At 54.5% G+C, this 27,956-nt stretch overlaps 1 protein-coding gene across 1 annotated transcript in view; it reads right to left on the bottom strand.

The window, feature by feature from the left end:
• The window catches only part of SORCS2 (sortilin related VPS10 domain containing receptor 2), a gene marked incomplete at both ends in the record, with an annotated part of 482,856 nt that overhangs the window by 47,246 nt on the left and 407,654 nt on the right, over positions 1-27,956 (bottom strand). Inside the window, 5 exons of the mRNA XM_082653831.1 lie at positions 4,585-4,731; positions 9,485-9,664; positions 20,575-20,664; positions 23,347-23,465; positions 27,097-27,161. Coding sequence (XP_082509957.1) covers positions 4,585-4,731; positions 9,485-9,664; positions 20,575-20,664; positions 23,347-23,465; positions 27,097-27,161 — 601 coding nt within the window. The remainder of the gene's footprint in view (positions 1-4,584; positions 4,732-9,484; positions 9,665-20,574; positions 20,665-23,346; positions 23,466-27,096; positions 27,162-27,956) is intronic.

The following is a 27,956-nucleotide window of genomic DNA, read 5'->3' as shown; positions in this document are numbered from 1 at the left end:
GAGGGGCAGAGACACTGGTTGTAATAAGACATCCAACGGCAACTCACGTTGCTGTTCCGCTGCCTCTGGGCCGGCACCAGTACTTTACCAGCAACTTGCCAGGGCAGTGGTGGGGCTGGGACCACAGCTGAGGCTGCCTGGTTCCAAAGTCCATGCTCTGAGCCCCGTGGCCGGTCTGGTACTTCCAGGCAAACTGGGCCAGCAGCCCCCAGAACGAGGAAGCACCAGCTGTTTCCTGCCCGGTGCTGCCACACCCCTCATCTGTCTCCACCCCAGCTGCCTGCAGCCCCACCCTCTGTTGAGATGGCAGAGGCCACAGCCAGCTCCCCTGGCTGGGGCTGGGGGATCCTGGGGGAACAGACGAGCTGAGAATGATGTGTCTTCTGGACTGACCTTCCCGAGTCTCCTCTCCCCTGGCCTCGGTGACTCAAGGCCACAATCCCTCTGTCACATCCACAACAGACCACAAGGGCACGGGACAAGGCCCAAGGTCTCCGCACAGCTCCCTCCAGGCCACCGGACACGGCACCGGGCAGTGACCTGCCAGCCATTAGCCGGGGCTGCCTGTCGCCCACACCTCCCGGGTCATTGCAGAACTCCACTGTCATTGCTGTATTCTACTGTCTACCGAAATCCATCCGAGAGATGTTTTTTCTCTACAGTTTATGTTTCTTTCACACTTGCTTCTGGTCCGTGAACTGAGTATGTTTTACACAGATTATCTGAAGTTAAAAATGGAACCGATCAGTACGTTGGATGTGGATCTGGGTCAGACGCCACCAGGGCCCGATCCAGTGGGAGATGGGCTCTATCTGTCTGCACCAGAGTTTTAAAAAAATGTATTTGTTGCATCACATGCTGTACGGTTCCACTGACAGGAAATGTCTAGTGCAGGGAAATCTATAGAGGCAGAAAGTGGATTAGTGGTTGCTCAGGGCAGGGGGTGGGATGGGAGATGGGGGGTGGTGACTAAAGGGTACAGGGTTTCCTTCTGAGGGGATGAAAATGGTCTAAAATGGACTACGGTGCTGGTTGCACAGCTCGTGAAGATACTAGAAACCACTGAATTGCACACCTAAATGGGTGAGTTATATGGGATGTGACTGGTACCTCAGTCAAGCTACCAAAAACAAACAAAATAAGAGGGGGCAAAATGAGCTGAAAGAGGCCCCCTTCTGAAGCAGACTTGGTTGGGCTAGAGACCCTCCCCGGGGCAGCCGGGAGCCCCAGGCTGAAGATGGCAGGGCCCCGTGGCGGGGGGAGCCCGGTCACGGAATCACCGCGGAGGAGAGTCCCCATCCAGGAACAGCTAGATTGAACGGGACAAACTTGACCCCCTGTGGAAGGTTAAGCTGTCCCCCCTTCTGGATTTCTCTTGGTCTCTTACAGCTGACAAGCAGGTTGGTGACCTAATACCTGTGGTGACACCCTTCGGCCCCCTCGCCCATCCAACCACCAGGCAGTAACGGGGAGGGCGTGTCCAGGGGGAGGGGTGCCCATGACCTCTCTGAGCAGGGCCAAGTCTCTACCTGCAGAAGGAAGCTCTACGTCAGGAGGAACAGGACCCTCGGCAGGGACGTGGCCCGCCCTCCTGTGTCCCACTGGCATGCTCCCGGGCTGAGAAGGTCCGGCCCAGGCATGGCCCCGCTCTGGTGCCCCAGAGGTCCCGGGGGGCCAGGTGGGGCCTGGAGTGGCCAAGCTTCTGGGCTGGTCTCCCCAGGCCGCAACCGGCCTTTTCCACATTCCCTGATGCGCTGTGCACACAATATCCCTGTCTCTGCGTGCAGTGAACAGAGGAAGTCTGAGGCCGTGGCTCATAGAACCTGGCTGCCCCTCCCGCTCCCCAGCCCACTGCTGCTCTGTTCTGACTGCCGGTCGCCTGTTGGAGCTAGAAGTGGAACACTCCTCAGGGTTCCCTGCGGTCGGCAGTGGCCCACAGACAGAGCTGCAGTCCCCTTTGGCGCCGTGGAGGGCCACACAGATGCCTTCCAGCCGGTCCTGGAGCTGTAGCGGGTGCTCTGCTGGTATCTGACAAGCGGACGCAAGGCCCAGCCCACTGAGCTGAGCTGATAAAGGGCTTGGAAGGCCAGGCAGGGCTGGAGAGGCCGACCCCCAGGGCGCTGGGCACCTGCACACGTGACGGGACGGGAAGCATCGCGTGCCAGGCTGCTCTCGGGGTGTACGGTCAGACACGGCAGGGTCCCCCGAGGACACCCAGGCCAAGGGTGGGAAGACCTCAAGGACAGGCTGGCGCCCGGGGAGTCGGTGCTGAATGCCTCGTCCTGGTGGGGTGGCCCGGGTACCTGCAGCGCTTGGGTGGATGTGACGCGGACCGAGCTGGGAGGCCCACACCGTCCCAAGGCTCCCCCTTCTCGGTCCCTCTACATGCAGGGGCCGGCTGGTGCTCTCAAGGGGCGTGTGGCAAAGACTGCTGGAGGGCTGGAGGGCCACACCGCCAGCCGCCCCTGCCGGACGCCCCACTGCTCGGCTCAGCCCGGAAGCTGAGAAGCGTTACCACGGGCAGCAACACGAATGGGTTTTCCTTCTGAGTCCAGATGTCAACAGATGCAAAACCGTCTTCCAAGGGCCATTTCTCACCCTAAAACAGGTCTGATCCACACTCATCTATTCCCTGTCACTGGCAGGAAAGCTCCCCAGCCAGAGAGCTGGTCAAATGGCCCGGAAAAACCTTCACGACCCAGAGTTAAGAGAAAAATGGAAGACTCAGAAATCACACACGTGTCAGGATCCCAAAGAGGACTTTTGAACGTGACTGTGAGCCGAAGGATGGACCAGAAAAATGCCCGAGGACCATTACTTCTGGGTGACGTGGTTACAGGTGTAACTTACACCCCTTTCTGTACATTTCTGCTTTTTCCAAGTATTTGGCAATAAGCAGGAATCACATTTCTGATGAGAAATAAACCCTCAAGTGTAGCTTGCCCTGTGCAGTTGGAGGCTGCGTGGCTGAGTGGACACAGAGAAGAGACCCAGGAGAAGGGCCACGCTGGCCCAGCCGGCACGCCCCCACCCGCGGCTGCCAGGTCTGCACACACAGCGTGATGGCCTCGGAGCCCAGGCTGCGATCGATTTCTGGGTTTTGTGCCCAGCTGGCTGTCCCGATACTTGTCCTCTGTCCACTGTGCTCGTCGGGCTCTCTGCGTGCCTGCCTGCAGCCACGCACTTACCAGCTGACCCCTACTTTTATTATTTCAAGGCCGGGACATAAATCTTGAAAGGTTATCTCCTCGCTGAGCTGCATAATTGCAGACAAGAATCTATTCTTAGCGAGAACTTGCTTTGACAGATTAATATGGCTTAACTTTGTCGATGATGATACAAAAATGAGCCCTTTCACAGCAATTTTTTTCTCAGAAGAGATTTCACAAGGGGCAGGTGATTAATTCTCCCCGGTGGTCGACAGGTGTTATTATCCCGTTATTAGCGGGAGGGGGCCTTGCGTAGCGGCCGAGCGCAGGCCCCTGGTCGGTGAGGTCAGGGAGCGAGGGACTGACACTGCCCAGGCCGAGGCTCTGCCCGGAGAGCACAGAGCCCCACCCCGGCCCCGGCGGGTGGTCAGTGGCTGTCCAGGCAGGGTGCCTACCATCTTCAGGGGCCCTGCAGAGATCCAGGCAGATCTCAGGAGGGCAGGATTGTTTGCTGTTTAGTGTGCTGATATATTCCCAACACCCAGAACAGTGCTTTGCACATAGTAGGTCCCCTTACGTGTTTGTTGAATGACTATCCCTGTGAAATAGGCACTGTTATTCTTTCAGTTACAGAGGCACAGCAATGGGTGGGGGTCCTTGACTGTGAGGGGCTTCCGGTTGAAGCCAGGGGGAAATAGAAGTAAGTGTGCCCAGTGAAGCCTTCTCAGTGGAGGGGACATCTAGACAGGGTTTTCAGGTGTCAGTAGGAGTTTACTGAATAAGAAGAAAAGGGCATTCCAGCCCTCTCCACCCCCAAGGCAGTGAAGACACTGGGGCAGCCTATACTCATGTTCATGTAGAAAGGCACCCTTGGAATAGCTGGACTGGCTTAGGGCTCATGACATTTGGGCTGTGTCCTGGCTCCCCCTCACTTATCCAGCCCCCCCACTTCCACAGAGTGTACTTCCTGGCCCTTGACATTGGCCAACAGGGCTTAACAGATGCACAAGCAGGCTTGCAGTGTTCTTGCAATGTTTCTGCTCACTCTCTTGCACCCCTGTTGTTGCCTGACAATGTGCATGGGCTGGTCCCAGAAGGAGGATACTAGATCCCTTCCTAAATCGACCAACCCCCAGGTGCATGAACGAGCCCAGCCTCTCACAGATCTCGAGAAGAGTGATTGCCGTTTGGGGCGGCTTGTTACACAGCACTGTTGTGGCAGGAGCTGACTGACACACTCCCCTCTCTGACTTCCAGTTAACTCTTCTGTAAAGCAAGGAGTTCCATGTGGCCCTCTCCACCACACCCAGAGAAATAGGTGGTTCATGTCTCCCAGATGGCCCTTCTCAGACATCAGCATCTCCGACCCCTGGGTCCTGAGGTAACGTCTAGTGCCCACCCCGGGGAAGGTGTATGCAGTGAGCAGGGCACTTACAGGCTTGCAGTTGGTTGGTTTCCCGTTCATGTCCGTGCTGGGAGGCCTCAGGTAATCCCAGTCTCGGCCCTTGCTGTAGGTTATAAGCGTCACCACCTTCCCGTCGACTTTTTGGTTCGCCAGAAAGACTCCTTTCACCCCTCGGACCTGGGACAGAAGTACAGGAAGGATGGCAAAAGCCTGCCCAGCCCCTTGCTAAGAGCTCTGTGTGCACGGCCTCACTTCACCCCAAGAACAGCCCAGAGCTGAAGCTGGCTATACACCCTGGAGGCAAGTGGGTCTGCGGGGGAAAAGGGACCAGAGACGCTGGCCTGAGCTTTGCCTGGGAGCAGGTACTGTCTGACCCCAAATTCCGAGTGCATTTCACAACACTGAGCTGTCCTCCCAGGTCCAGACCCCGGCTGTCGGACGGCGAGCAGAGCCCTGGTCCCCGAGGTGCCTGTGCATTTCGGTCATGCTGTCTTTAGCCGGAGCTCCTGATTCAGAGCCCTAGCCCCTCGCCTCCCTCCCAGTGGACCCACAGGGCCTGGACCCATGGAGTCGCTCTGGGTTTTCCTCCGGGGACTGCCTCAGCTCAGCCCCACACGCAGATGCCACACGCAGATGCCAGACTGTGAGGACGGGGTCCGTGCCGGCCCCAGCCTGCCCTGGATGGGGGTCGAAGTTCCCTGTGCCCCCTTTCTCAGGGTTTCTTGAGGGGCCCAGGGCAGTGACCACACACATCCCATCATCGGTTACTGAGTTCGCGCACAAGAAAGGGTCAGATATCAGCAATTCCCAGTTGTTCAACCTCCTGGTTCCACAGAAATGAACTTTTTCGGCAAGTTCCTTGGGCACGGAAGACTTGGACCCAGTCACCGAGGCCCGCTGGGGTGGCCTGAGCTCCTTGGAGCCCCCGTGTGCCCGAAGCAGCTTTTGCTGCTCTGTAAAGAGCAGGAAGCCAAGGCAGCTGAGGCTGTGTTGTGGGATTTACCTGAAGTTCCACGGCCAAGTGTGATGCTTAGGGTAAGAGTGATATTACACAGTTGTTAAGTGCCTTCTACGTGGCGGGCGAGGGAGTTAATGTACCGTCTCATTAAATTCTCAGACCCCAGGAGGTTGGTGCTTTCCTAAGCCTCAATGCCAAGTGTCTGACAGGTGGGGAGCAGGCCGGGGTGGATCCCAGAGGTTCGAACGCTCAGTGAACTGTGTATGAACCTCCTGTGGCCGCTACAACAGGTAACAGGCAGAGGGGCTTAAACTACACACGTTGATCATGCTACAGCTCTGGAGGCCGGAAGTCCAACGCGGGTCCCATCGGGCTGAAAGCAACTGGAGTCTCCGGGGGAGACGCGTGTCCTTGTTTTTCCCCGTGTCTGGGGTGCTGGGGTGCTTGGTTTGTGGCCCCTCCTGCTTCTTCAAAGCCAGCGGTACAGCATCTCCCTGGCCATTCTTCCACGATTCTGTGTGTTTTTCTGCCCTTCCTTCCACATGTGAGGACCCTAGAGATTGCAGTGGGCCCCATGGAGAATTCTGGAAAATCTTCCCATCTGCCAATTGCTATAACCTCAATCCCCCTTTGCCTGTGTCTTCTGCTAGGATGCTTCTCCCTGGGCTGGAAACCAGGGGTCTGGCCCTCACCTCCACAGACGAGGACTAGGGGATGGTCCTTCTGGGGGACAGCCCCAGGGGCAGGAGGACCGCAGCCCCTCCTCTCACTCATGGTGACATCACTCTGTCTCTGGCTCACCTGAGGCATCACCACGGGGCAGGCATCTGGCCTGCTGGGTGCTGAGTCTAGATGCCTCCCCTCATGTCCTAGGGGCAGACACGTTGCTGATTTGCCCAGTGATGGCTTGCTTTATTTGGAAAGCGCTCTTTTATATCCCGACTGGTCTCCGTGAAAACACTCAGCAGCAAATAACATGGACCCTCCCATCCCAGAAGAGGTAGTAACAGGCCGCGTTTCCCTGGGGAGGGTGTGATCAGCTGAGTACTGGCTTCCGGCATGGATGTGCCCACGTCACATAACCGCCCCCGTCGTGGCTGTGCTCACTTCCTGGGGGCTGCCGTGACAAAAGCGTCACAAACTGGTGGCGGGGGGCGGGGAGGGCTTAAAACAACAGAAATTTGTTCTCTCACAGTCTGGAGGTCAGAGGTCCAAAACCAAGGCGTTGGCAGGGCTGCCCTCCCTCTGGTCTCTCAGGGCGGATCCTTCCTCGTGTCTTCCAGCTTCAAGGGGTTGCAGGTGTTCCTGGGCTGTGGCCACATCACCCCACTCTCTGCTCCGTCTTCACACGGCCCCCTTTCCTGTGTGTCTGCGTCTCCTCTTCTGATCCTTACCAGGACGCTTGTCATTGGTTTAGGGTCCAGCGTGAGCTCATCTCAAGATCCTTCAGTTAATGACAGCTGCAAAGATCCTTCTTTCAAATAAACTCACGGTCACAGGTTCCAGGGATTCGCTGTGGCTGTAGCTTTCGTGGGCCCCCGTTCAGCCCACTACAGTGACCGTCTCCCAGCTGTGGCCAGGGTTCCTCAGGGTCAGGGCACGAGACTGGAAGCCCCCTCAACCCCCTTCCTCACCCAAGCTCCAACACAAAGAGGCCCTCAGAAAAGGGGTGCCACCTTGTCTGGAACCAGGACTCATCCTGCAGAGGTCAGAGCTCACAGGCCCTTGAAAGCCCAGGCCTCTCGGGTCAGTATTTGCCCGTGACGTCTGGGATAAGACATTTTTCCTGGATCTGACATCGGATGAACGATAACCATGACAGTAATGGAATTGGGGCATGTGTAGAACCTCTAGGCCAGGCCCTTCCCATGCACTATCTCGAATCCACAGAAAAGGCACCTGCAGTGAAAACTGTCGAGAGCCTGCCAAGCACTGAGTTGGCACCAGGTGCTGCCGTATGTGTTTAACGGAAATGGAGGCCCCGAATTCACACAGCAACCCTCTGAGGAAGGCACTACTGTCGTCCTCATTTCACAATGGGGACACTGAAGCACAGAGTGGCTAAGTAATGCACCTAAGGTCACACAGCAAACACCAGAACTGGGATTTGAACCCCGGCAGTGGGGCTCCGGAGTTGTGCTTGTAACCACTACCTGTGATCCCCATTAAGTGGATTTCAGAGAAGCACAGCCACTTGCGAGGGGGCCCAGCTTTGGATCTGACCACTGTGAACTCCCTCCCATCCCCACGGCCTCTCACTGCCTGGTCTTTGGCGTGAATCACTGTTCCCTGGCTCCTCAGCTGGCTAACTTCTGCTCAGCCTCAATTCGGTCTGCACCCCTTCCTCCAGGAAGTACTCCCTGACTTCCTCATGGTGTCTTCTAGAGGCTGACACACCAGGTGGGAGCTGGTCTTCCTGTAGAGTCCGGAGCCCTGTGAGAGGTGGTCTGCTCCTCCCTGTGTCCCGGGGGTAGGGCCTGGAGCCTGGTGTGCGGTACAGGGGGTACCGGGTATCCGCAGTGGGCCGTGGACGTTCCCGCCCGAGGTGCCCTCCTTACGTGTCGATTACACGCCTGTCCTGTGCGTAACTTTCAGCAAGCAGCAGTGAGCCCCAGGCTGTCCAGCTCGGGAAGTAAACCCTGACAAATGGGCTCTCATTGTAAACAAATGATTACATTCATTACTCCCTCGGTTCTGCTCAGCTGTTGACAACTCAAGGAGGAAGGCTGCAGCCCTGGCTCTGTCCAGGAGGACGCCTCCCACCCGGGTTGACACGCACTGATGCCCAAGGCTCAGCTCGCCACCCACGGGACACCCTCCCCAGCTCCGCAGGGACAGCAGAGCCTGGCAGGACCGCCACTGGCGTTTACTACGAGAACACACGGCCCCTGCAGGTAAGCCCACTGGCTGGGGGCTCCCTGAGGGCAGGGCATGAGGGAGGAATTTAAGGGTGAATGACCTACCGAGGGAATGCTGGCCAGGAGGATGGATGGAGCTTGGACCGACAGACCTGGGCCACTTCTGGTTTTTTGCTGACTTCTGGTCTACCTGGGCAGGTGGCTTGCCCTGTCTGAGCCTCGGGTTCCTTACCTGTAAAGCGGCTGAGGGACCCCCTCCCCGGTTCTGGTGTGGACAAGAACAGAGGAGGTGACCGTGAAAGGCCAGGTCCAGGCTGGGCCCACCGTGGGTGAGGGATTGACATTCACGGAATCCAAGTACAGGACGGTGCGTGGGTGTTTTCTCGCGGGAGGGAGCCCGGCGTGGGAGCCGGAAGCCCCAGTTCGGAGCCTCTGATCCGCCCCTCGGTGTCATGTGACAAGAGCAAGCGGCTTAAATGGGACACAGATAGGGGTGGGGCCCCAGGGAGGGCACAGGGAGGTCTGAGGACTGTAGGCGGGGAGGCCTCAACCCCCAACCTCAGAGAGAGGAGCTGCAGGGCCAAGCGAGAGACAGAGGGAGCAAGAGACAGCCAGACGGACATGGGATACACAGAGGGGAGGGACAAGGAGACCAGGGCTGGGGCCGGGGAGGCCGCGAGGCCGGAGATGGACAGGGGAGGGTCCCAGCTTCTGTCACCTGCCTGTTTCATGCAGTGGCGTTCAGGGCAGGAGCCCTGAACAGATAACAGATGGTGATCGAGTCGATGATGGGGACCACAACCTGAACCCCAACTCAGCAGAATGTTATCCCCCCCAAATTCCATTCTTCTCATTAGCAGACCTGTATCACACGGTACTCCATTACTGTTACTTGAATTTCATCAGAAAGAGCAAGTTTTCTCTCCTGTTCTAAAAGTACCTGCGTAGTACCCTTTTGACCGGCGAAGCCTAAAATATTTGCCCCTTGACAGAATTTTGGGAGGTCCCCGGGTTGGAGCAGTGGAGGTGGGGAGGGGAGGGAAGCCGGGGGAGGGGGGGGAAGCCGGGACAGGGGTGCCACCTGGCCCACCACAGCCCGCACTGAGGGTCCCACCTCGAGGATGTCGATGACCACGCTCTCCTCCGCCTGCCGCGAGCTGCGCACGTCCCCCAGCACCAGCGAGTAGCGTACGCCGCGCGGGTCCGACTGGTAGAGGTTGTAGGTGTCGGTCTGGTACCACTCCTGCACGGCCACGAACACCTGGCTCTCGTCTGTGCTGATGACCTGCAGATCCTGGGGACGGCGGAGGAGCCGGGGTCAGAGGCGGGCTGGGGGCCCACGCGGGAGAGGGAAGCTGGCCTGGGGGGGAGGGGGAATGGGGGGAGGGGTGAGCAGGCCTGGGGGGCGGGGCAGGCCTCAGGCCTGGCGGGGGTGAGGGGCTTGGCCACACCCCTCTTGGAGTCAGGCTGACCTAGATTCTCATCCTGGCTCTGCCCTCTCAGCTCTATGACCTTGGCCAAGTCCCTTTACCTCCCTGGGCCTCCGTTTTCTCACCTCCGAAATGGGGATGACGTTCCCACCCTCTATACTGGGTGGGGCGCAGTGACACCTCCTCCCATTTGCCCCTGCAGCGAGGAGGGGGAGCTTTGCTCCACGCACCCCCAGACCGTCAGAATGCAGCCCAGACCATCACCTCTGGGAGGCGCGGAGGTGTCTCCTCCCGGGCCCCTCCCCCTCCCATCCCGAGGATCAAGCCCGTCATCTGTCCGTTCATTCATTCAACACGTATTCATTAAGAGCCTACTGTGTGCCAGGCACTGTTCTAGGCCCAGGGCTACACCAGGGAGCCCCGCTGGCCTCTGCCCTCTGGGAACGTACACTGGTGGGAGGGATGGATTAATTCACTCCAGACTCACGCCCAGGACTGCATCACCGGCCTGCTACGGGAGCTGCCCTTTGCCCACAGCTCCCCCTGGCCAGGCCACCGTCACCCCTGGCCCCCGCCAGGCACACAGCCAACAAGGCCCCCTCCCCCAGGGCACTGGGCTGCCCAGGGTCCTATGGGAGCCGAGGGCGGGCGCCTGGCCAGTAGGCAGGAAGGGGGCTGGCCTGAGCAGCCAAGGCCAAGGCCCCGAGCCTGGGGTCCACCTGGACCAGAAGGTCGGGCAGCTCCTGAGTGGGCCGGGCAGCCGTCCGGGGTGTCAGCGCCAGATTTTACGATTCAGAATTAAAAAAAAAAAATGAATAAAAAGGAAGAAGAAGAAACCCAGGGCTAACCCTAGTTTCTCGTTTTCCTTTTCATTCCCAGCCGGCACCAACTACTGCATGGGAGGCGCGTGAAAAGGCATCCGAACAGGCCCATTTCAAAGCCATAAGGAGCTCTTCTGCAGCCCCTACTGTTTGCCTTCTATCACTCCGAGACTTTTATTGCCCCTCTGGCAGTAGAGCTGCCAAGATCCAGGAGCTGAAGATGGATGGCGGAGGGAGGGGGCTGGCTACCACCCTCCGTCCCGCCCACTGCAGGTGGCGCAGTTTGGGGGTACACTTCCTTTTGCATTTCTCACCTGATGTTAGGGCACAGAGACAGGAAATGTTTCTCTTTCTCTAATAGCAGATGGGGTCCCTATTCTGTGCAGCCAAGCAAGACCTTCGATCCTGAGAAGAAGAGGCTGCCTGGGCAGGGCACAGGCTGGTGAAGGCCCCTTCCCCTCCTGCCTGCGCCCACCCACCCCCCCGAGCCATGCAGCCAAAAGAAGGGGCTTTGCAGAAAAGGGAGGCAGTGCCGTGAAACACCTGCGATGCACCTCCCAACCAGGGAGAACCCTGCGGCACGAGCGGGGCGTTGGTCCGTGGCTGTAAATCTAACACACAGACATGGGTGGACCAAGCAGCTCACAGCCAGGGAGGGGTTACAGAGTCAGGGGTCACAGGCCTGGCGGTCCCAATCTGTGAAATGGGACAGTAGGGTGGTAGGGCGTCTGAGGGACGCCTGTGAAACCTGGGAAGTGAGGTCATCTCTGCTTCTCTCTCCCACCTCCCCTCCTACTTCTCCATGCTTGGCTCCAGGCCAGGCTGCACTGTGTCCACTGGGATACTGGTCATTCTGCGGCCTCAGCAGGAAAAGCCTTCCATCGGCCGGAGTTTCTGAGCTCATGCAGTGCCCGGCATTAATCACACGAGAAGCAATCAGTATTTACTGTTATTGTATTAATTCCGACTTTGCCGCCCCCGCACCTGGGTAAATGTTTACTATAATCCGGGAAACAAAGGAAAATGTGTAAGAGGAGCAAAAGCTTCCTGTAGTGCTACCCCTAGAGAGACCTGACATTAACATTTAAAAATGTTTACTTCTGGGCTTTTTCCCAAGTGGGATTCATATAGTTTTTCATGTATGGTTTGCAGCTTTGCTCTTTCCCATTATATGGGGAGCATTTTCCTCTGTCGTTAGCATTATTTATAAACAGCACTTTTATGACTGCATGGTATTCCCTTTTGTGGATGTACCGTATTTCATTGAATATTTCCCCACTGGTGAGCTTTTAGCATCTCCAGCGTTATGTGCAAGACAGTCATAAACATTCCCAGACATAGATCTCTGCATCTCTGTATTTCCTCACCATAAATCTAAGAAGGGAAATTGCTGCATCGGAGAGCAGGAACATTTTTAAAGCTCTTGTTACGTGTTGTTCAATCATCATCCTGAGAGTATACGTTCCTTCCCCACCAGCAGGGCTAGAGGGCGCTCATTTAACTTCATGCATTGAAACAGGCTTTTGAAAATCTTTGCTGATTAGAGAGTGATAAATAATATGCAATTTTTTTCTTAAATTTGCCTTTACATTATTCTTTTTGTAAAAAGTTAGAAGCAGAGACGTTTGTTGACTCCATTTTTAAACAAAAGACATTAAAAGAATTACACATATGTATATGTGTTTGCATGTATGTATAGCTATATGGCCTAGAGAAATATGTGGAAAGAAACACCAGAGTTGCCAATGTTTGTAGAAGTAGGTTTGATTGTAAGTAATAGAAACTGGGGAAAAAAGTGACTCAAATGAGATAGAAACTCATTTCTCATGAATGTAAAAGAGGTCCAGAGATAGACATTCCAGGATGGAAGCTGGAATCACCAGGGACAGAGGCTCCTTCTGGGTCACCATTCTACTGTCCCATGATATGGCCCTTGTCCTCATGGTTCAAGATGATTGCTAGAGCTCCAGCCATCTTGTCAACATGCAAGGCAACAGGAGGGAGGCAGGAAAGAGGGAGAGAAAGGCTTGCCTTTAAAGGAGAACTCTGAGAAGTCTCCCAGATGTGACAATTCCACTTAATCTCACTGACCAGATTCTAGAAACAACCACATGTAGCTGCAAGGGAAGCTGGGAGATATAGTCCTAGCTGGGAAGCAATGCACCAGCTAAAATTTGGGGTTTGTTAAACTAAGATGAAGAAGAAAAACGAATATTGAGATGTCTCTAAGAGTTCCTACAACAGTTACGCTGAGGAATGAAGATGTGAGATTGGAAAGGAGGAATGGAGAGGTAAGCGGGTAGAAATGGTATATATTTGCATTATGCCATTAGTTGTAGTGAAAACATTTTAAAGAAGTAACTTTGGAAAGTTTAAAAACATTTTTAGCAAGCATGATAGGGGAAATATCCCCATAGATTTTTACATAAACTCCAGGGAACAGACGAATGAACGAACACCTTCACCAAATTCTTTCTTTGTCTTTCTACAGTTTGATTATGATGTGTCTTGGTGTGGAACTCTTAGTGTTTATACTACTTGGAGCTCACCAAGCTTTTAAAGATATTTGCACTCATGTCTTTCATCAATTTCAAGGAAGTTTTGGGCCACTATTTTTTCAAATAGTTTTTCTGCCCCTTTCTCTCTCTCCTCTCCTTCTGGGACACGCGTTATGGAATGTGTGTATTGGTCCACTTGATGGTGGCCCACAGGTCTCTTAGATGGTGTTCACTTTTCTTCAATCTTTTTTCTTTCTGTTCCTCAGATTTCGTAATTTCAGTCGTCTTATCTTCAGGTTCTCTGACTCTTTCTTCTGTCTGCTCACATCTGTTTTGGGATCTCTCTAGTGCAGTTTCCATTTCAATTATTGTTCCTTTCAGCTCCAGAATTTCTTTTTGGCTCCATTTGTGTGTTCTATCTATTTTTTTGGTACAGGCATACCTTGGCGATACCGTGGTTTCCGTTCCAGACCACCACAATAAAGCAACTATCACAATCAAGTGAGTCACACAGATTTTTGGGTTTCTCAGTGTATATCAAAGTGATGTTTACACTATACTGTAGTCGATTAAGTGTACGATGGCATTGTATCTCACGAAATGTACACACCTTAGTTAAAAAGTACTTTATTGCTAAAAAACGCTAACCATCACCTGAGCCTTCAGTGAGTCATAATCTTTTTGCTGGTGGGGGGTCTTGCCTCAATGTTGCTGGCTGCCCACTGATCAGGGTGGTGGGTGCTGAAGGTTGGGGTGCCTGTGGGAATTTCTTTAAAGAAGACAACACTTAACTTTGCTGCAACCACTGACCCTTCCTTTTATGAACACTTTCTCTGTGGCAGCAGTGCTGTTTGATAGCATTTTATCCACAGTAGAACTTCCTTCAAAATTGGAGTCAGTCCTCTCAAACCCTGCCACTGCTTTACCAGCTAAGTTTATGTAATATTCTGAATCCTTCGTTGTCATTTCAGGAATCTTCACAGCATCTAGACCAGGACTAGATTCCATCTCAAGAAAGCACTTTCTTTGCTCATCCATAAGTAGCACCTCCTCATTCCTTAAAGTTTTCTCATGAGGTTGCAGCAATTCAGTCCCATCTTCAGGCCCCACTTCCAATTCTAGTTCTCTTGCTCTTTCCACCACACCTGCAGTGACATTCTCCATGAAGTCTTGAGCCCCTCAAAGTCATCCATAAGGGTTGGAATCAACTTCTTCCAAACTCCTGTTGATATTGATACTTTGACCTCTTCCCAAGAATCACAAATATTCTTACTGGCATTTAGGATGGTGTATCCTTTCCAGAAGGTTTTCAATTGACTGCTCAAATCCGTCAGAGGAATCGCTGTCTATAGCAGCTATAGCCTTATGAAATGCATGTATTAAATCAGAAGACTTGAAAGTCAAAATTACCCCTTGATCCATGGGCTGCAGAATGGATATTGTGTTAGCAGACATGAAAACAGCATTAATCTCATTGTATGTCTCCATTAGAGTTCTTGGGTGGACAGGTGCATTGTCAAATGAGCAGTAATATTTTGAAAGGAATCTTTTTCTGAGCAGTAGGTCTCAACAGTGGGCCTAAAATATTCAATGAACCATGTCGTAAACAGATGTGCTGTCATTCAGGCTTTGTTCCATCTACAGAACACAGGCAGCGTAGATTTAGCATAATTCTGAAGAGCTGTAAGATTCTGGGCATGGTAAATGAGTACTGGCTTCAACTTAAAGCCACCAGCTGCATTAGCCCTTAACAAGAGAGTCAGCCTGTCCTTTGAAGCTTTGAAGCCAGGCACTGACTTCTCCTCTCTAGCTATGAAGGTCCTAGATGGTATCTTCTTCCAATAGCGGCTGTTGTCTACATTGAAAATCTGTTGTTCAGTGTAGCCACCTTCATTAATGATCTTAGCTGGAGCTTTGGATAACCTTCTGCAGCTTCTGCACCAGCACTTGCTGCTTCACCTCGCACTTCGATGTCATGAAGGTCACTTCTTTCCTTAAACCTCGTGAACCGACCCCTGCTGGCTTCAAACTTTCTTCTGCAGTTTCTCACCTCTCTCAGCCTTCATAGAATGAAGAGAGTTACAGCCTTGCTCTGATTAGGCTTTGGTTTAAGGGAATGTTGTGGCTGATTTGATCTTCTATCCAGACGACTCAGACTTTCTCCATATAAGCGATAAGGCTTTCTTATCACTTGTGTTTTCATGGGAGTAGCACTTTTAATTTCTTTCAAGAACTTTTCCTTTGCATTCACAACCTGGCTGTTTGGTGCAAGAGGTCTAGCCTTTGGCCTGTCTTGGCTTTCAACAAGCCTTCCTCACTAAGCGTCATCATTTCTAGGTTTTAATACAAAGTGAAACAAGTGTGACTTTTCCTTCCACTGGGACACTTAGAGGCCATTGTAAGGGTACTAATTGGCCTAATGTCAATGTTGCTGTATCTCGGGGAATAAGGAGGTCCAAGGAGAGGGAGAGGGATGAGGGAATGGTAGGTTGGAGGAGCAGTCAGAACACACACGATGACACTTATCAATTAAGTTGGCCCCAAACAATCATAGTAGTAACTTCAAAGATCACTGATCAGAGCTCACCATAACAGATATGGTAATCATGAAAAATGTGAAATATTGTGAGATTTACCAACTGTGACACAAAGACACAAAGTGAGCAAATGCTGTTGGGAAAATGGCACCAATAGACTTGCTCCACGCAGGGCTAGGGTTGCCGTAAACTTACAATTTGTGGGGAAGAAAATACAATATCTGCAAGGCACAACAGAGTGAGGTACGCCTATAGATCTAATTTGTTTGTACTTTGTTTTCTTGACCTCCACATTTCCTTTAGCTCTCTGAGCATCTTGAAGACAGTTGTATTAAAGTCTTTGTCTAGTAGATCTGCCATCTGGTCTCTCTCAGAGACAACTTCTGCTGGTATTTTCCCCTTTGAATGGATTGTACTTTCTTTCTTTGCCTTGTGGTTTCTTTGTTATTGAAAACTGGATGTTGGAATCTAATAATGTGGTAACTCTGGAAATCAGATTCTCTCCCTCCCTCGGGGTTTGCTGTTTTTTTTAGTTTTTAATTTAGATTTTACGGCTGCAGGCTCTCTGCATGCCAGGGATCAGCCTGAGGTGTACACTGGAGTCCTCAGGTCTTTTCTCAGCCTGAGCTCTTTCCTGGGCATGCTTGGCGACTTTCTAAATTCCTCCATATGTGTGGTTGCTTTTGAATGTCCTAGTCCTTAAATGTTGGCTCCCAAAAGGAAAGGAAGGAAAATAAAGGTGGGGTGGCAGTGGAAACAGGTTCTGGCTGTAACTGAGCAGGACCCTGTGGGGACTTCCCAGGACAGACCCCTCCTCCATATACTCTGCTTATCTCCTCTCTAAAGGACATAGGTAATAGTATCTGATGCACATTTTCTGAGTTGTTTTGCAGACGCTAATACCACCACCAAATGGGAGGAGTTAACTACTTGATCGTGAGCACGTTGCCCCAGAACTACTGGCGCCCAAGGATTAATAATGTTAATCCCTATGACACTGCCCTGTTACCTCACCATCAATCACGAGAATTGCGCACGAGCTGATCACACACCCTGGGATGCCCCTCCCTCACCTTGCCTGAAACCTGTCAGGGAGTTCGGGTATTTTGAGCACTAGCTGCCCGGACTCCTTGCTTGGTGCCCTGCAATAAACGCCGCACTTCCCTTCACCACAACCTGGTGTCAGTGGGTTGACTTTGCTGCACCTGGGCGAGCGGACCCAAGTTTGGCTTGGTAACATGGCCCTTTAAATCCCTTAGAAGCTGCTTCAGCTGCTGGTGGCTGCAATAATAGCTGTGTGCCTGGGTGTCTGCATGCATGATCAGAAGCAACAATCAGAGCACAGACTCCCAATATTGAGGGGCAAGGTCCAATATTTAAGGACAAGGTCCTATGCCCACCCTGGCTCCGGCAAGCTGTGTGCCTGCTCTAGGAATACGTACAGAGCTGCCGGCCACGCGGCTGGGGGGCAGGAGTAGGAGATGGGTAGCTGCTTCCTTGGGAAGAGCTAAAACTGTGGATATTAACCTTGATTTATGGTGCAAGCCTTCCCCTGGAAGCTACAAGCCTTTGAATAGACTCCGGCGTTCCAAAACAATTACATCAAGCAGATTCTGACAGCGGATTGTTGTCTAAGTGAGAAGACAGACCCCTGTGCTTTCCACTCCACCCTCTTCCCTGATGTCACTTCCTCCTTTATTCTTACACTTTATGGGTTTTATTTTATTTTATGTAAACATATTACAGATAAAAGACTATTTTTTACTTTAAAGTAAATTTGCATTTACTTTATGCTTATGAATATTTTTATATAATCAATAGTTACTTGGATTTTTCCCCTCTTTTGTCTGTTTATAGCCTTTGCCTATTTTTTTTTCCTGTTAGGGAACATGAGTAAATTTTTTTTTAAATCTCTACAAGTAAACAATTTAAGCAAAGCCTGCTGACAAATATAATAAAAGCTGTTTACTCATTATAGGTTTCAGAGATAGGTGAATTCAAACAGCAGAATGGTACCTTTTATACCTTTTTAAGTACAAGGAAAATAGAATTGATACAACACAAAATTTGACAAAGCTGTGTTGAAACTGGTCTATTCTAACTTTGCTGGTGGAACCCTTTTAGAAAGCAACTAAGCTCCACAAATATTTATATCCTTTGTCCAGAAGTTTTTCTTAGACTGACTTGAGAAAATAAAAAAAGAAATACCTGTGGGCACAAATATATTCATGGCAGCACTGTTTATAATTATGAAATACGGAAACAACCCAAATGTCTGAACAACAGGAGTCTGGCTTCGCTGAACAAGGTACGGTCTCCTGAGTTGAAAGTTTTGCAGTCGTTTAAGGTGGGTATCATGTATCATTTGGGAAAAATTCTCCTGAGACATCGTCATGTGAAAGCCAGGCTGTAGACAGAGTGTCTGCAATGATACAGCTACAGCAGTGTCGCCTTGGCTTGGGGCCCAGGATGGAGGGAAACCAAACAGGGCTCGGGAGGGAGGGAGGGAGGGAGGCTGTGGTGAGCTCCCCTCTGCTCTGATTTCTATTGTTTCCATGATGTTACTTGGGCAATGAAAGAAAAAAAAAAAAAAGATGGGGCTGGTTTGGGGGTAGGAAACAGGCAGGAGTTACAAATTCACCTTATAACAACCAAATCTGATTAGGGAATTCAATTAGCTAGCTCTCCTTGTTGGTGGGGACACTGGCGTCTGGCTGCTCTCCTGAATTTGGTGGAGAGGAAGTAGCCAGCTCCCTTGGATGGGCAAGGTTCTCAGCAAAGACCAAATGTGGTCTTGAGGACCCTGCAGGGCTCGGGGTGGGGGTGGGTGATGCCTGAGAGCAGCCTGATTTGTGCATGGTCCTCCGCTGCCTGTCACTGGGTCCTGGGCAGGACCCCCGAGCGAGGACACACAGTGTCAATGCAAATGCCACCGACATAAGTGGGTTCCTGGTCATCCCTTGAAACTGGATGGCAGGAGGGGCATGTCTGTTTCTGTCATCACTTACGATGCGGGAGCAGTACTAACATCACAGCCTCACGACTCTTTTCAGTGACCCCTGATTTCTGCAGAAACGGGAAGCTAGCAGGTAGCACGTGCTGTCAAGGGCTTGCAGCGGGACTCACAGTGGTGCTTCCTGCAAACCTCCCCCCAAAGACCAAGAAACACTCACTGCTGTCTCAGCCACGGACCAGGGAGGTGCAGCCAGGGCTCAAGGTCACAGAGGTCATGACTTGTGGCTGCAGTTTCCTCAGAAGACCCTCAGAAATGGCCTGGCTGCTGGCCCAGCCTCCCCCATCCCAGGAAAGGGGCAGCATCTGCCCAGGCCCCAGTACCAGAAGGGAGCAGGGAGAGACCCAGGGGTCCACTCAACCCACCACCCCCAACACTAGGACAAAGGATGCTGCTGATGTTGCGGCCCCCAGTGGCAGAGGAAGAGCCTCTCAGAAGCTGAAAGGCCCCCCACCCTCCAGAGATGCCAAAGGCACTTGTCATAAATGAAACCATTAGCTTTTCATTTATTTACTCGGCCAACACTGGAGGGACTTTATTAAGATTCCTTCTTTTCTTTCTTTCCTTTCCTTTCCATTTTTTCCCCCTCTTCCTTTTCTCTTTCTAAAGAGATGCTTTTAAAAGGTTTTAAAAGTCTCAGGAACTTTCCCCATTTCTGGCTCAGGAGGGGTCTGTGATGTCCCCAGCAGCAGCTCCTGAATCCAAGTCCTTTGCAGCAAGCCACAGCCCCCGGGCCTGCAGGGGCCAGCGCATTCACCTCCTCTCCACCCTCCAGACAGGTCTCTCCTGCCCCAGGGCCTTTGCACCTGCACTGTCCTACACCTGAACAGCTTTCCCCCAGCCGCTGGGCTTCAGATGAGACATCCCCTTTAGGGAAGCTTCCCCCACCCTCCATCACTGTCTGCCTCGGCCTCTCATTTCCTTCTCAGTACAAATCACAGCTTGCAATTATTTGACACATTTGTCTGTCTGCTTGACTTTCTGCCTGTTTCCTCCGAAAACCCAGCCAGGGCAGGAAACCGGGGTGTCTGACTCACAGCTGCAGCGTCTGTTCCTAGCTTACATTTCATGCTCGATAAGTATGTGGGGGAGAAGGGGTGCTTCAGTCTGCGCTTCTGAATTATGTGCATGGGATGGAGACCGTCCTCTGGAGGGAGATGTGGCAGAAGGCTGGTCTCAGACTCGCCTGGGCCTCGGACCTCGGTTTGAAACCTGCTTTGGTTTCTTACAAGCTGTGTGACCTCAGACGGGATATTCAGCCTTTCTGAACATCAACCACCTCCTTTGTAAAGTTGGAATAAAATATCGTAGGGAGGGGGCTGTGGAGTTCACCCTGAGGCAGGGCAGGGGCAGGGTCTGGACAGCCTCCACGTCCCCCTTCTTTGTCGGCCAGGCAAGGGGAAGGAAGTAGCATTAATTGAACACCTACTATCTACCAGGCACAATGCTAGGCAGCTGGAATGCAGAGGTGAATAAAACAGAAACGGCCCCCCAGCCCTGGAAACTCTAGTTGAAAGCAGGACGGAAACAGGGGGTTCCCAGCACCCTGAGTGTCAGGAAGGAGAAGGGTGGAGTGTGAGCAGGAAACCGAGGCCTGGACCAGCCTGGAGGGTCAGTGGGAAGAGATATTTGTCTGAAACATCACATGTTCAGGAGTCTGGGGAAAAGAACGACCAGGCAGAGGGAAGAACATTGCAGAGGCTCTAAGACAGAATGAAGCTGGGCACGTGTGAGGATGCAGTGCAGGGGCAGGGGCAGTAGCTGGAGGGGGAGGGGCAGTAGCTTGCTCTTACCCATCCTGACCTGGCCACCAGCAAGCAAAGGTGCAAAAGCCCTGCAGCCCACGAGGCAGGGCAGGCTCAGCACCCGGCCCAGGGCCCGGCGGAACGGGGAACCCACTCGTACCTTTGGCAACGCGTACTTTGGCAGCTTCATCGGGACAAACTCATGGCGACGATAAGAGATGTAGTATTTGGTCTGGTTTGTTGAGGTTGCCTAACAGGAAGGGAAAAACAAGTTTTTTAGGGAACAAGTTTTTTGCAGTACACGGGCCTCTCACCGTTGTGTCCTCTCCCGTTGCGGAGCACAGGCTCCGGACGCGCAGGCTCAGCGGCCATGGCTCACGGACCCAGCCGCTCCGCGGCATATGGGATCTTCCCGGACCGGGGCACGAACCCGTGTCCCCTGCATCGGCAGGCGGATTCTCAACCACTGCGCTACCAGGGAAGCCCGGGACTAGGTTTCTTGTTGAGCCAAATCCTGGTGAAAATGCCCTTTTACTTTGCTTATACATGCTCTGCCTGAAATGGGAAGACTCCTATTCATCCTTCAGAGCCCCACACCAAATGCCCCACCTCTGGGAAGTCTTCCTCCACCTCCCTCAGTTAGAACTAACCTCCTTCCCCATGCTCTCTCAGCACCTGGCTTCCCTACGTCTGAGTTACAGACAAGGTGAAGAAAATTCTGTTCCCCAGAACTCCTCTTAGGGAGAGTACTTGGTGAGCCACTGAGTGGAGGAAGAGACAGGCCAAAGGTAAGCTCAAGCCACAAAAGATGACCACCAGACCACGAGGCAAGAGAAACAAAACGAGAGGCAACACTCCTGAGACAGTCATGTGGCCAGCACTGTCCCAAACAGCTAATCGGTATCAAAACCAACAACTCCACGACCTGTGATCATTTCCATTTTAAAGATGAGAAAAGTGAGGCCCAGAGATGGAGTAACTTGTCTCTCATGGGATATAATAGAAGACCCAGGAAAAGAGCAGCATGTGCTTCTTTGGGGCAGCAGCAAGGAGGAGGGGGTGAGAAGGGAAGACGAGGAACAAGGGGGCAAATGGGTGATGGGAGAGGGAGTGGGCCAGGAGCTGGACAGGGCACAGTGGCCCCTGACCTCTGGCCCCGGCCGGGCATGCACTGCGGGCTGCGCCTTCCCCCGTCGGACACAGACAGTGTCACCAGCGGCAGACCAGGCCTCTGTGACAAAGCTGAGAGCCAGCCGTTATCACATCTGAACACAGACCAGCCAGCGATGACCGCACGCCGTCCAGGCTGAGTGCACGGGGGCGGCTCCTTCACCATCACGGCTCAGCCTCCTGAGCCCCCTCCTTCCAGACCAGGTCACTGAGCAGCCCAGTTACAGCGTGGCCCCGCTTCCTGACAGCACCCGATCCGGCATCTTCCATCCTCCCCGAGCCCCCTCCCATGGCCCACCCTCGGCCAGGCCTTCCCAGCACCTCTAACTGAGCCCCGCACCCCATCCTGGGGCCCCGTGGTGCATGGTGCCTACTGCTGCACAAGGACCAGCCCAACCTGTCCAGCCACAGCTGTGCCCCTGGGGTCTCAGGCTTGGGGCGCTGGCAGACCAGACAATCACAACATTTAGAAAACACTCAACGTGAGATACGGTTGTCAAAGAAGCCAATGCTGTCATTGTTCCAACCCTTGGTAGATATTTGCAGAAACACAATGGGAGGTGCTGGGAAGACAGCGGTGCTGAGGACAGACCCGGAGCCCCCACCCGCACCGGACTGCAGGGTCTACGGTAAACAGTAAAGGATGACAGTGTGGCCTGGCTGTGATGGAGGAATGCACAGAGCTGGGGGCGCTCCGAAGAGGCAACCTGTGGGCCTGAAGTAGGGTGGAAGTCAGGGAAGGCTTCCTGGAGGAGGTGGTGCACGACAGTGTTGGGGGAGGAGGTGGAGAAGGGGGCACAAGTGGTCCACGCCCAGGGAACAGTGGGTGCAAACACACAGAAGGGATGGGAAGCCGTGGGGCTGGGCATCAGCAGAGGGTGAAGGAGAATGGGGGCGGGGCTGGGAATCAGGTCCGGTGGTGGCAGAAGCCTCTTGCCTGGCCTGCTCTAATGGGGGCCGTGACACACCCTGCCAGTTCCAGCCCCCAAATCCTCAGGAGGTCCTGGTACACTCTGCGTGTGGAGAAGGGCACCTGGGGTGATGAAAGGTCCCTGAGATGGGGGAGCCTTCAGGGGAGAGAACACCAGCGGCTGCCCCTAAGGGGCCATCTTCATAGGAGCCTTTGGATTTGTCTCATGGGGTCCTAGAGGGCAGAGCAGGGGTCACTGGATGAGAGTAGAGGAAACACTTCGTCTCAGTACTGGAATGACATTTCCAAAGATTTGAGCTATCCAGGAAAGGGGTAGGCTGTTTTGGAAGGAGTGAGCTCCTCGTTGGTGGAAGTAATCAAGAAGTGGTATGACCAGCTGCTTCCCGGAGTGTCTGAACCATCAGACCACATGGTGGTCCCAACTGTGATCTGAGTACCTGTGTGTACAGGCAGCAGGGCTTGGTCCCTGGGCTGTGGATAGCTGATGCCTGGTGGCCAAGAGAAATGAGCAGAGACAACATCTTGAATATCATTTCAAAGTCGCCGGAACCAGATGGAACAAAACGGGTTTGGGCTTGGGGACCCTGGGCTGTGGGAAGTTCCTGGTGGGCAGAAGGGAGGAGCAGGTGGCATCCCTGTGTTTTGGCCTTATGGGGTTTGGGGGGTGCCTTCCACCACCATCACAGGGGCAGCGGAAACTGAATTAAGTAGCCCTTGAAAGTAACATAGCCATTTTATTGCTTCCTGTTTGAGTGATTCCATTTTCCCCCAAGTGGCTTATACTCCACATCACCTATTGCCGATTTCCAAGAGCCCCAGCAGGAAGCTCACCTTAACGAAGATGTAATTGTCCTGCACGGTCAGAGAACTGTGGTCAATGGGGCCCGCGAACGGCACTGTCAGCGTCTTCTCGGAGCAATTGTGGACCTGGCAGGTGACGTACCGAAAACCTGCAGGAGATAAGAGCCAGCCACGCGCTGCATGAAATCTCAAAGACTCAGACTCCAGCTGAAGGAGTCAGACACAGCCTCAGACGTGATTAAGTGCTGAACCTTTTTGGCTCGGTCCGCGTTCCGATACCACTGCCGCCGGTTTTGTTTGTGGGTCTGAATGTTCAACGGTGTGCCCTGTGATTGCACCTGCTGCTGAGCGGGGGCAGCTCTGTGCCAGGCGCTCTACTGCGAGGAGTTCTAATACTCAGGACCATGCAACGATGGTCCCATCTTCCAGGTTAGGAGACGCGTCTACCTCAGGGCCACCCGGACTGCCTCCAGCTCTTCCCGGAGGAAGTTTCACTGGAGCACAGCAGTGCCTGCTGGTCTACGCGTCACCCACGGCACCTTCACCATACAACGGCAGTCACTGGCAGCAGAGACCACACGGCCAGCCAGGCTAAACCGTTTACTAGCTGGCCTTGACGGGAAGCGTTTGCTGACCCCAGGCTAAAGCCGTGCAGGGGAGCACTGCCGTGTGAGTGCAGGACTTGGTCAACATTCTGTCCCACACGCCCTCTGCCCCTGGCTTAGGGGTAGGCACGGCACCTGTACATCCGTGGCCACCTGTATCCTCTGTCTGGGAGAGGGACCTCGGAGCAGTCTGGAGAGATGGTGGGCAGGAGACCCCCACACACACACATCTCCCACCCACCAGCCTTCCCTGGGCAAGCTGGGTGCATGTGGTCACCCAGGGAAGGAACAGTGCAGGGCCGTGGCACCCATCACGACTCGGGACCCCTCCCACCCTCCTGGAGTCTCTCCAACTTAAACGGGTGGGTGTGGGTAGGACTCAGGGGTTCTTTCCCCCCTAACTTTAGACAAGCACTTTCATCCCTTTAGAAATATCTACGATCAAGCAAGTTGAACCCCTGTTTTGCCAGGCAGCCGCTGCTCTTACGTCAAGCCCTGTTTCCCGGGTTGGGGGCCCCAGTGGACTTGCGCAGAGGCCTGGAGCCTGTGCCCTGGGGGAGCTCGTCTCTACCGCTTTTGGGCAGGAGTGGCATTTAACCACGGGGACCAAATGGAGCCCAGCCAGGGTGCTCAGAGACGTCAGCGCTTTCGGGGCACATCCTGCCCACAGCCTTGGGTGGCCGGGCAGCATGGAGAGTGCCGGGGGTGGGGCTGGGGGCCAGAGGACCTGCCCTAACTCACCAGCAGGGTCCCCTGGGTCTCAGCTCCTCCACAGTAACGTGGGTATTAATGCCCAGGTCAAAAGAGCAGGTGAGCGTCTAGGGGACCGCAGTCAGCCACCGCTGTGCCACGGCCCCTCCTGCACCACTTCCATCTCCCCTCTGAATGGCCTGGTCAGTCCCTGTGGTCAACACTGAATTTCCTGTCGTGGGATGGCCTGGCTGGGCACGCCGTGGAGTTGAGCCCAGGCCAGACTCAAAGTGGACCATCTGCTCACTCACCCGTTCATTCATTCATTTACTCACTTGCCCACTCATTCATGCATGCATGCATGCATTCATTCATTTGTTCACTCATCCCTCCCTGTTCCAGCTCTACTGCCAGCGAGACAAACAAAGACCCCCTTTCACGGGGCTGAAGGTTTGTGCAGTGGGAGAAATGCCGATTCCCAGAGCTTGCCAATTTCTCTGGTGTAAACCACCGCCCCACCCCGGTGGGGGGGGCATTCTCAAGCTGCCGAGATGAAGTTTCTGACCACGGGCCTGAGAAGGGAGGGGGACGCTTGGCTCTCATGAACCGGCACCAGCTGCAGCTCTGGGGAGAGGCAGACGGACCGACAGTGACAACGTGGTGTGACAGGCAGTGAGCGTCCTCGTGTCCACGGCACGGATTGTGGCGGCAGGGTCCTGCCACGTTAGCGCAGGGGCCCAGCATCTGCTCAGGGCGACTGGCACCTGGCCACGTGCTTATTCATTTGGTGGCTCTACTGGGGACACAGAGGTGAATCGATCAGGCCCCGCCCTGTCCCCAAGGAGCTCCAGGCCCAGGGGAGTGTGCGGAGCTGTGACAGGGCAGTCCGGGAGCTGTGGAGCCCAGAGGAGGTGGTGGGAAGCCCAAGAAAGACGTTCAAGGTGGCCAGATGGGGAGCAGCCTTCCCGCAGGGGCGAGGACAGGTGTAAGGTGACCTTGGGGCATGGCCCGTACCTCAGGCTGGCCGGAGGGCAGGTGGGGCCAGTGAGCGGGGTGGGTCCTAAAGGCCCGGATGCTGTACCACCTAGCTTGGCTGGACTGGGTTCTAACAGGGCTCCCGGGCTGGGGTGGCTGGAGGTAGGGGAGACGGGGGAGGGACGCTGCTCCGTCCTGGGGGCCCTTCACGTGCACGTCACAGCTGCTAGGCTCAGGGTCCCTCCTCCCCTGGGGAAGGTGGGCTGCGCGGAATCATCGCTGGGTGAAAACGACGCCCCTTGTTGAGGATGGAGGCCTGGCGTTCCTCCTCGCTGGAGGTGGGATCACGAGACATCACCCGCCTCTGCTGAGTTGAGCCCTGCTGGGGATCAGGTCACCGTGAGTGTGGCCTGGACGCTTTGGGATTTGTGTGTGGAGGATGGTGGGGCTGTGGTCCGTACCGGCCCGTGACCCTGTGATTTGGGGCAAAGCCTGGAGCCTCCGTGAGCTTTCTGCTCCTGGTCAGTGACGCTGAAGTGACAGTGACGTCCCCGCAGGACGGGGGCTGGCCCAGGGGCTGGTCCGGGGAAGGGTCGAGGGCTTTGGACGTGGTAAAGGGACCCACCACGCGTTGACACACGACGTCCCCAGGCTGAGCACCACGTATGGGGCCCATTTCACAGACAAGGAGGCCGAGGTGCAGGGTCACTGCCAGGCTCATGTGGCTGGCACGTGGCGGGCAGGGAGCTGACGCCAGCGCCTCTGTCGCCAGCCAGGACCCCGGTGCCCGGCACCACTGAACCTACGCTCCACATGGTATGGCCCAGCCAGGGGGCAGCTGTTTGCACTTGTCAGCTCCCACTGTCGGTTAAGTGTGACCCTGCCCGGGTCTCCACTCCGAGAGAAACCAGGACGTCCCACCAGGCAAGGGGCAGGGCTGCGTCTTGTTCTTGACCCTGCTGGGGACCCTGCTGCATCCCCAGCAGGGTCAGCCCTGGGCCTGGTCCACAGGGGACTCAGTCAGTGTTTGTTGAATGAAGGCACAATCTACAGGTCCTCTCTGCTCTGATGTTCTAGAACATTCCATGGTTCTGACGTCAGTGCCACTCCTCCAGGAGCACAGAGGACCTTTCTCACAGCATGCACGGCCCCTGGGCTCATCGGCCACGAAGCTCCTTGCCCCACTGGAGCGGGGGGAGCCATTGGAGGCCCTGCCCCACCTCAGCACTCAGCAAGCTTGGTGGGGGGCAGGGTGGGCGCTGAGAGATGGGGAAACACTCAATGCTCAGGGGCCAGAGCAAGTTGTCCTCTCAATAGACTTTGCCAGTGGAGTGGAGCTCCTTGACTTCAGTTTATCCCCGCTTGGAAAACAAGCACATTTAAAATTATGCCACATCGTAACACAGCAAGGTCAGCCGTGCAGGGCCAGCCACGAAGGACGAGGGCAGCCGAGCCGGCCACGGGGCGAGCAGACGTGGGGGCGCCTGGCTCCTGTACCCTCCCGGCTTACCTCCTCCGAGCTCCTGGGCCTCCACGTGGACCAGGTCTGGGTCAGCGTCCACTCCAGAGACAGCCCTGGAAAAGAACGGCTGAGGCTGGCGTCTGGAACGGAGCCCCCAAGCCCTTCTCGTGGGGCCTGTGTGGTTCCCGAGCCCCAGGCAGCCATGTGGCCTCCAGGATCTGGGGCTCAGAGGACACAGTCCTCCCCGAGAGCCCACCTGCTCCTGGGAGGCCGATGGAGCCCCGGCCTCTGCCTTGCAGGGCCCAGGGTTTGCTGGGCATTCTTCCATTTAGAGTAGTTTAGAGAAGACTTTCACATCCGTGCGCGTAGGTGTGTGTATGCGCGTAGGTGTGTGTATGTGTGTGCGCGTGTGCATGTGTGTTAGTGATCAGAACAAGTCCACCGAGGGCGCAGACCCGGATTCACACCAGGGTCCTTCTCCCTTGTTCCTGCTCCCCTTCGTGCCCCCTTCACAGTACATCCTTGGGAAGGCTCTGCTCTCAGCCGCGGGCCCCTCCCTTGACCAAAATGCTCCAGGGGTTCGGGGAGTGCATGGAGCACAGGGGGACCGTGGCTGCCCATGACGGAGCATTCAACAAGGCCCGAGAAGAACGGGACGAAGACACACCCTGGGGGGGCAGGGACTGGGCTGCATCCTCCAGGGGAGCTGGGGACGGCGCTGACCCCCGCCAGCCCAGCACAGGGCCTGGCACCCAGGAGGTGAAGCGCAGGTTTCTCAGCGGATGATGTGATGTGGTCCAGGGTTTCCCAGATTTTCCGGTTCCAGGTATCAACTGGACTGTCATCTCCTGCCATGTTCTGTATGTCAGCTCCCTCTAGAACCTTCTAGCTACCTCAGCCATCTCCAG

This window comes from Grampus griseus, assembly GCF_964374135.1.
Source record: "Grampus griseus genome assembly, chromosome: 4".
In the NCBI taxonomy this organism is placed as follows: Eukaryota; Metazoa; Chordata; class Mammalia; order Artiodactyla; family Delphinidae; genus Grampus; species Grampus griseus.
This window is presented reverse-complemented; position numbering and strand designations above follow the sequence as displayed.